This window comes from Rutidosis leptorrhynchoides, chromosome 4 (genome assembly GCF_046630445.1).
Source record: "Rutidosis leptorrhynchoides isolate AG116_Rl617_1_P2 chromosome 4, CSIRO_AGI_Rlap_v1, whole genome shotgun sequence".
Lineage (NCBI taxonomy): Eukaryota > Viridiplantae > Streptophyta > Magnoliopsida > Asterales > Asteraceae > Rutidosis > Rutidosis leptorrhynchoides.
Window position 1 is genome coordinate 130,725,194 of NC_092336.1, and position 9,100 is coordinate 130,734,293.

General features: G+C 34.1%; 2 protein-coding genes across 2 annotated transcripts; one reads left to right on the forward strand and one right to left on the reverse strand.

The window, feature by feature from the left end:
• Positions 1-225: 225 nt before the first annotated feature.
• On the reverse strand, positions 226-4,053 carry LOC139843944 (pentatricopeptide repeat-containing protein At1g80270, mitochondrial-like). The gene is made up of 3 exons (XM_071834132.1): positions 3,560-4,053; positions 2,041-2,505; positions 226-1,112 (listed from the first exon to the last, which is right to left on the reverse strand). Exons 1-3 carry the CDS (start codon positions 3,983-3,985, stop codon positions 330-332), a joined length of 1,674 nt encoding a protein of 557 aa, XP_071690233.1. The 5' UTR covers positions 3,986-4,053; the 3' UTR covers positions 226-329.
• Positions 4,054-5,530: 1,477 nt separating this feature from the next.
• Positions 5,531-8,519, forward strand: LOC139840155 (chloroplast stem-loop binding protein of 41 kDa b, chloroplastic-like). The gene is made up of 10 exons (XM_071830379.1): positions 5,531-5,729; positions 6,296-6,430; positions 6,513-6,599; positions 6,680-6,770; positions 6,853-6,907; positions 7,037-7,097; positions 7,537-7,758; positions 7,849-7,965; positions 8,087-8,176; positions 8,291-8,519. Exons 1-10 carry the CDS (start codon positions 5,616-5,618, stop codon positions 8,465-8,467), a joined length of 1,149 nt encoding a protein of 382 aa, XP_071686480.1. The 5' UTR covers positions 5,531-5,615; the 3' UTR covers positions 8,468-8,519.
• The last annotated feature ends 581 nt before the right edge of the window (positions 8,520-9,100 follow it).

The window sequence follows — 9,100 nt, forward strand, 5'->3', positions numbered from 1 at the left end:
CACACAATCACTCAAATTTTCATAAATATTCTCACACACAATGACATGTAACAAATCATATTAATTTAATTTTTCTTCACCATTTCCCTCTTTATTTTCTTGGACTAAATTGTGTGGACGAAACAGAGTAAAAATTATTGAACTCATCATTTGTTTTAATAAAGATTACAAAACTAAAACCATGTGAACATGTATTTATATAACGTACAAACTAACCATTCTAGTTCTAGTGAATAATAATACTAATGGACCAACAATTTTATTTAACAACCAAAGAGTACAAACTAATTCAGTTTGTAGTAGCAACATGTATTATGATAAAAACATCCTTAATCCAACAAATCAGACACCGCAGTTTTCTTAAAAGCATCAACTCTAGCCAACTGTCCTTCCAACAATCTATTCGGGAACACATTATCGGCTTTAATCCGTTCTCTAAATCCATAAGCAGGAGCCTTAGCGTTTATATACGTTTGTAAAAGAGTATGATATTGTTTCAACCTCGCGACATAACCATCTTGCTTCATCCTATAAAATATCTTCTCAGCATTATGTACATCACCTTTTTTTGCATACTGATCCAATATAGTCATATAAGTATCAAAAAATGGTTTTGATCTGTTTTGCTCTGAAGCCCTACGCAAAATCGAATCAGCTTTTTCAACCTCGCCTGCTTCAACATATAGTTTGACTAAAGCGTCCCAAGTCAAAGGTCCGATTTTGAAACCACTTTCTGCCATTTGTTTCACTAGATTCTTTCCTTTCGATAACATTTTATTATTCGCATAAACTTTTAGCATCACAGCATAATGCTTAGATGATATTTTTTGATACAGAGTACCCGTTTGGTCAAACACCGCTTCGGCTTCTTCAACTTTATTTAGTTTTCCGTATGCATCGATAGCGTTCATGCATTCATCAAACTGTGGATTCGACTTGCATACCTCCCAGACTTTAGTGACATCATCGATACTTCCAAGTGTCGCGTAAAGTGGAAGTAATTCAGAACAAACGCGACGGTTTTGTTTTAAGTCACTCCCTTCCATTTGTTGTAGAACGTCTTTTGCTTTTTCTTTATGACCTGCGTATAAATAGTGCCTAGCCAAAATCGCCTGTTGTCAAAGGCATTACTAGATTAGATTTATAAATTAAATTTAATCAGACGTTATGCATGAAAATAATCTCCATCAGATTTAATCAGCACAAATCAATCAGCATAATGACTTTTTTAACCAACGATTTTCTAACCAACATTTTTCCCGCCAGAAAAGAAGGCCACTTGCATTAGTAAGTTACAAAACTTAATGCAATATTTATTTTGTGTAACCAACTTCAGAACTGCTATTCAAGGTTGCAAAGTTTCAATTTTTTTGTTTTGTTGGGTTATTTGGGTAACTAGCAATTTGGAAAACTGAAGGTTCATCCAACTAAACCAACTCGGAATTACTCGGCGAGTACTCGGTTTTTGCAGCTCAGGGAGTACTAGGCAAGAACTCAGTCAAACTAGGTCAAACTTAGTCAAACTTGATCAAAACTCGATCAAATTTGACTAAAACTACGGATTGCTCGAAAAATCGGTCAAAAATCAGCCAAAACTCGAAATTATTCGTAAAATTGATCAAAACTCGGTCAAAACCGGTCGAAGTCAAACTTGGTCAACATGATATTTTCTCTCAACATGATATTTTCTCTCAGGATTTTTAATACGAAACAATAAAAAAACATAGCCTTTGAGTTTTTGATAAAGCTTTTTGAATGTCCAAGAGCTTTTATCATAAACGGACGAGGTTTTCCACGTTTAGTTTACGGGCGAACTTTTTTACTCAGATGTACGCAGCCAGGCCATTGAGGCTTATCCAGTGACCATTTCCGACCCACCCTCTCCCTAACCACCCCAAGAATTGCTACTAGTGAGGTTTGAACAGGACACCAACCACTAGGCCATTTTGTGATTGTTAGAGCTTTTATCATAACATATGTAAAACTGTCGGCTAACCAGAATAAAGTAACAAAGCAAGATTAGGATATACAAGCTGTCACCTGTGTCTTGAAATCCATCTCTACGTCCTCTTCCTTCATCGTCTCAACAATTTGTTCCATTCCGTTAATATCATTACTCTGGCCTTTGATGTCTATTAACAATCTATAAGTAGAAAGTGTCGGTTTCACATTTTCTTTCGCCATTAACAGCAACACATCAGCAACCTTTTTCATATTGTTTCTTTTATATAAAAGGAGCATCTGGTTGCAAGAAAAGTTCGTTATCGGTAATTTCATAACCTTCATTTTGTTGAAGACCTGTTCAGATTTTGCAGTATGATTGAAATAAACACACTTGGCTAGAAGGGTTTGGTAGACCATCTCGCCTTTAAATGACTCAGGGATCTTTTCAACGTAGTTTTCCGCAGCTTTTAGGCCACGAACTTTACCTAACAAATCGACACGAGCAGAATAATCGTTTTCATCAAAATCTAATTGCTTTCGAGACTCCAACCACTCTGACAGCTGCAGGACAAAGATACTACATTAATTAACATTAGAGGGTTAACAAATATTAGTTAAACGACACGTATAATGAAGACAACGCACTGATGATTAAAACAAGATATTTGTGTTTTTTAGATCTTTATATCATTGAAAACTTAGAGATTTTGTAGCCTAAGGTGTAATCTGTGTTCGGTCTGCAGATCGATCTTATTATGTCTTATGTATATGCACCTACATAAGTTTTTAGTGCAGAGTGTTTGTTTTTCTGAAGACATAAGATATAATTATGTCTTATTTTGTCCGCAAACACGCAGACTTAGAAATATGCTTCTAAGTATTGCAGACAGGATTAAGTTATTTTGCAGACATAGAAACAAACAGTCTTCACTATTCATCATTAAAACCTTTAGGTCACATATTCTTTACAGACATGTTCCGCAGATCTTCAGAAAAAAACATCTTAAACGAGCACCTAAATACCCATCTAGTCACCAACCACATACTTAAATGGATAAAACTCCTATTTGACACATTAACTAATTCTTAAAAGCATTTAGAATCTTACACAAAGTATTCCGGTTAAGCCCAAACAACTTTTAGCCAATACCAAAAAATTGCCCATTTGGACCACAAGTTTTGACATGTACCCACCGACCCATTTTGGCACCTATATCAAATAGATATTTGTAAACTTCAAGGTTGTAGAACTCGGAATTACTTGGCGAGTACTCGGCTTTTGAAAGCTCCGGGCCGAGAAATCTCGGTCAAACTCAGTCAAACCAAGCCAAAACTCGAGATTACTTGGAAAATCAGTCAAAGTCAAACTTGGTCAACATCCAATTACTCCACAAGTTTCTAAGTACTCTCTAGAAAGTCCTGTCATTATACTTCCCAAGAAGCAAGATTTGAAACCTTGGAAAATTTAGGATAACGACCTCTAGAGATTATGAATTGTAGCTGTTAACACAATGTTACATCTCTAGTTCTTTGACTTCCAATGTATTACATGATATATCACATATAAATTGCGATCAAATGTATATCGGTGCAAGTATAGAACTATTAAATGAACCTGCAAAGCTTTGTCAAACATTTTACGTCTCCTAAATGTAATCAAAACAGAAGATATGTCTTCTCTGCTGACACTTTCTCCTTTTTCAAGCCACTTATCGAGTGCCTTTTGAACGGGAACTGTTGGTGAATCCACAATAGCCTTGTACAATACTGAAAATCCCCGTTTTTGTTTACGGTTTCTCTCAGGTGTAGTATCATCTTCATCTTCAGAAAGCTCGGGATCAGAGAGAATACCAGCATCAATTTCATTATCGGGGCTAGAAGCTTCCAGCTCAGAAAAACCATCTTTCAAGTCATCAGAATCCTCGTTACTGTTTTTTGTAACAGCCATTGAAGAATAGTCATGGCTTGAAATGGCTTTAAAATGTATCCCGGAATAATATTTCTTTAACAACAGGGGCCCACATGACGGTTCCAAGAACATAGTTTTCTTCACTGGACTAGTATCTATTATTTTGTGTTCGGCATGGTAAGAACGAATTGTGGCAGCTGAAAATGTTTGTGACCTGCAGTATTTATTACTGCATTTAACAATAATAATCATTAAAGTTATACACTCCAATAATTAATGATATCAAGCACCCAATCATATCATCTTTTGTTCATAACCATCAAGAATGCTTTACACATTTTCTAAGTCATAATTATCAAATAGACAATATAGCTACACACACATATCACATGAGATATATCTATATATATTTTGCCTTTGAAAAGAACATATCAACATATACATACATTGACATATACGTATTAATCACCCTTCCCAATTCACAACTTTTTGATCAATTTTTGAAGTAAAGAACAAACTTTCAGCTATAGAAATGAAATCCCATTATAACCCTCAAACGAATTGAATCAAAAGTGATGCTTTAACAAGATCATTCATTTCTAAAATTTAAAAATTTGGGATATATAACAAGATAACAAAGGCGGGATAAAATCATATATAAATGTATATGAGAAAATAGAATGTCACCTAAGAGCAATGGAAGAGGTTCTTCGAATCATCCACATGATGAATTTTTGAGTGATGAAAGGTAATCAACGGAGATCCCATAAACCCCCTTGAGCTGTTAAACCCTAAATGGAAACATATGTAAAGGTCATGAACAGTCCCTCAAGTTTTAGAAGATGCAAAATAGTCCCTGTACTTGTGCCTAAATTTTAGTTTTTTACAAACGTAGAATTTGCTAGAAAATCATGATCCATTTTTCATGGAATTCTACATTTTACAATTTAAATTTTACAATGTATTAGCAAGAAAATAAGAAATATTCGTATTAGTAATACTTTTTCTTTGGAAAGAAAAATATTCCACTTTCAAATAATTTAAATTAGTAAAGTAATTAGTAATACCTTTTCTCATTTTCTTAATTCGAATTCATATTCATACTTATATTCATATTCATATTTGAAGAAAGGTTCTAACGATTGTGTATAGTTTATTCATATTTGAAGAAAGTTTCTAATGATTGTATATAGTTTATATTTTCAAATCAATTAATTATAAAGTCCTTTATAAAAATGTCTAATGCTTAGGGTTCTAATATCCTCATATATCGTATTCAAACATCACTAACACCATATTTTATAGGTGGTCAAAGAGTCAAAAACGATCACGAGATAACCTCGTTTAGACCACGTACATTTTAATAAAAAAAAAAAAAAATACTCTCTCGTAGGTTGAACAATTAGACTACGCACATTTAAGTAAAAAAATACTCTCGTAGATTCAACGGTAAAAATCTTATCATTTTATGTTTCTGTTTATGTTTATATATATAAAAAAGTCCAAAAGTGTTGATATTTGCTTTGAAGCTAGCTAATCACATACATACTCACATAGGCCACATAAGGAAACAAAGAAAGATATGGTTGAGAGTGTAGTTCATGGATATAACCAAATGAACAAGTGTGTGGGGTCAATTGTTATCCTTCTTCTCTTAAAAATGAGACTCACAAACAGGCATCACAATATATGGTTTTTACACCATCATCATCTTCTTCATTAATCACACCCTCATCTCATATTCATCTTCACAGGCTTCTCAATGGCAGGTAGCCTTGCAACTGTGCAGCATAATTTCAAGTTGCAAAACTCTGTTTCACTTCTACCATCTTCTCAATCCACTTTTTGTGGCACCAAATTCATCACCTCCATTCAGGTACAAAATACCACTCTACCCGTTTCATCTTCAATCATTTGTTCCTTTTTTTAAAGGCAATCATTTGTTCCTTACTTCTTGTTATCTTCAAGATTATCAAATATTACTAAATCTTGAAAAGATACAAACTTGATGCCATTATATTCATCACAAAATGTTGGTGCTTAAAAGTTGTTGCACAATTATGATCAATCTTGAACTACAAAAGTAGTAATTATCTTTGAAATTTGACCTCAAAAGTCAAAGTGAATTCCTTTCAGTTTATACATGATTAAATTAAATGTTGTACCTGTGTCATTAAGCAATGATTAAGGTCAAAATTTGAATTCAATACTTAGTTTATTAAGACTGATTTAAATAATAGGCCTTTTGAGAAAATATTGATGAAAGCATTGAACTTTATGATAAGTACAATCCATAGATATACATAGCGAAAACCTGGTACCATTATCCTTATCAAATTCGAATTTAGTTAGTAGTTAAGTACTAGGTTTGACTTAAAAAGTCAAATTCTTGATTCCCTTCGTTTTTCTTCTTCGGAAACTGAGTTTGGTATATGCATTCAGTACAAGAGAAAAGTATGTCAACCAAAAGGATCTTTGAATGTGGTGGCATCAAGTGCCAAGAAAATTCTAGTAATGGGAGGCACACGCTTCATCGGAATCTTTCTTTCAAGACTACTTGTTGAAGAGGGCCATCAGGTTAATTTGCAATTTCATATACTATAATTTATAATGTCATAAATATATTTAATGAACTTCGATAATATTTTAATGTGTGTAGATTACTCTGTTCACTAGAGGAAAGGCACCCATTACACAAATATTACCCGGTGAATCAGAGGATGCTTACAATTCTTTTAAATCAAAGGTTCGTGACAAGGTGTAAATTTATTTTACAGATTAATAATCTGTGTTTGAAACTAGTTATGATTGTTATTCATGTTGTAGATATTGCACTTAAAAGGTGATAGGAAGGATTATGATTTTGTGCAAACTAGTCTTGCTGCTGAAGGCTTCGATGTTGTATATGATATCAATGGTGTGTAGAATCATAACTAGTTATAACTTTTTCTTCAAAATTTTTTTGGAATATTGGTGCATGATTATAAAAAAAATCTCAGGTCGTGAGGCCGAAGAGGTGGAGCCTATATTGGATGCATTGCCAAATTTAGAACAGTAAGTTACTAATATAAACTTTGTAAAATCACATAAGAATGATCAAGTGATAATTGGAAGTTAACTTTGTTTTCATTTACTTTTATATTTATATTTCATACCACTAATAATTAATTAAATAAACTACAGGTACATATACTGTTCTTCAGCTGGTGTTTACCTCAAATCTGATCTTTTGCCACATTGTGAGGTCCGTTTAGCGACTTTTTTTTTATGCTTACAAGAAATTTGTGGCATTTTTTTTATTTATTAAAATCGTGTTAATTCGTCTCTTTGTCCATACTAGAGGTGTCAGTTTAGATCTATTTTTTGATAAATGGGACAGTTTGGGTCATAGTTTGATTCTAACATGTCGAAGTAGGTACACTGAGCACCGGGTGAAATATTCAGAAGGGTCATAACTCTGAAGTAAGTCGGTTTGACCCGTTACCTAACGTGCCAATGGGTCTATTTTGCCACCTATATCCCATAATCCGTATCATCATTACAAGTTGATGCTACTAATATTGATCCACAAGAGTCCTGTTGTCAAATAACATGCCTACATAATAATTTTCATGGGACTTGTCAGTACAATGTATATTTTCGTGTCACATTTTAAATTATGGACGTGTTAATATTCGTGATAGACTGATGCGGTTGATCCTAAAAGTCGACACAAGGGGAAGCTCGAAACCGAGGCCTTATTGGAGTCAAAGGGTGTTAACTACACCTCTATTAGACCAGTTTATATTTATGGCCCATTGAACTACAACCCTGTTGAAGAATGGTTTTTCCATAGATTAAAAGCAGGCCGACCAATCCCGATTCCTAACTCTGGTTTACAAGTAACTCAACTTGGTCATGTAAAGGTAAGAAGTGAAATCGTATCATATTTCAGAACACATCGACTTAAAAAAACCTAAAAACTATCATGATGAGTCAACATTGACCAAATGCAGGATTTGGCTACAGCTTTTATTAAGGTTCTAGGAAACGAAAAAGCAGCTAAGCAAGTATACAACATATCAGGAGATAGATATGTTACCTTCGATGGACTCGCAAGAGCTTGTGCTAAAGTAATTTTACATAAATTTACCAAAATTATGATATTTTTTTTTTTTTTTTTTTTTCAAAAGCACTGAAATTATGAATTCAAGAATATATAAGACCGAATGTGCATTTTTTTTTTTTTTGCAGGCTGGTGGATTCCCTGAGCCCGAGATCATTCACTACAATCCTAAGGAGTTCGATTTTGGGAAAAAGAAAGCGTTTCCGTTCCGGGACCAGGTATATTTCAAGTTTTTGAGACAATGGTTATTGTCCAACTCACCTGACCCGCTCATTTTGTCACCTCTAGTTTATTATGTTGTGTTGACATATTTTGGAAACGGTTTGATGCAGCATTTCTTTGCGTCGGTGGAGAAAGCAAAGGCGGAACTTGGAATCATCCCTGAATACGGCTTAGTTGAAGGTTTGACCGACTCGTATAATCTGGATTTCGGTAGAGGAACATTTAGGAAAGAAGCCGATTTCTCTACAGATGACATTATTCTTGGAAAGAGCCTTGTTTTAAGCTGATTTAACCACATATGACATTATTGTGTTGTTTTAAGTTGAAAATTTTACCACCTTCTCTTTACTACATCTTTCATTTCCTTATCTTATAACCAAAAATCATAATTATAAAAAGTTTAGGCCCCGTAATTAATTACTTTATCCCGTAGCGTTATTGGACAATGATCAGAATGTTTTCTTTCTAACGCAAATACTTAAAAATCCTGCCATCGTTGTTTGAACGCAATGCTAAGTAGAAATATGTCCAACTTGCTAAATTTCAGCCTGTCATTACTGACCCGCGTAACCTCTATCTTTCAGTTAAATTCGTTAAACGCATCCACTCCTTTTTCTAATTGAAAATACAACGAAAACGATCATCATCCTGAAATGCTAAAAACATGGTTTCTCTACTTCACTTATTCACAACCCATACCCAAATGAATTCTTTCAAATACTCTACATCACCATCCTTATTACCATTTGTCTCTGATCAAGTGTATTTCCGTCAGTCGTTAACGATACGGCTCCAGTCAATAATCTTGAGTGCGAAGATTGATTGGGGTGAGATATTGACGATTAGTGTTCTCTCTCCGATCCGGATACCGTGTATAATCCAGTTGGAGATGAGGATCTCGAATGGGGGCGTACAGTTGA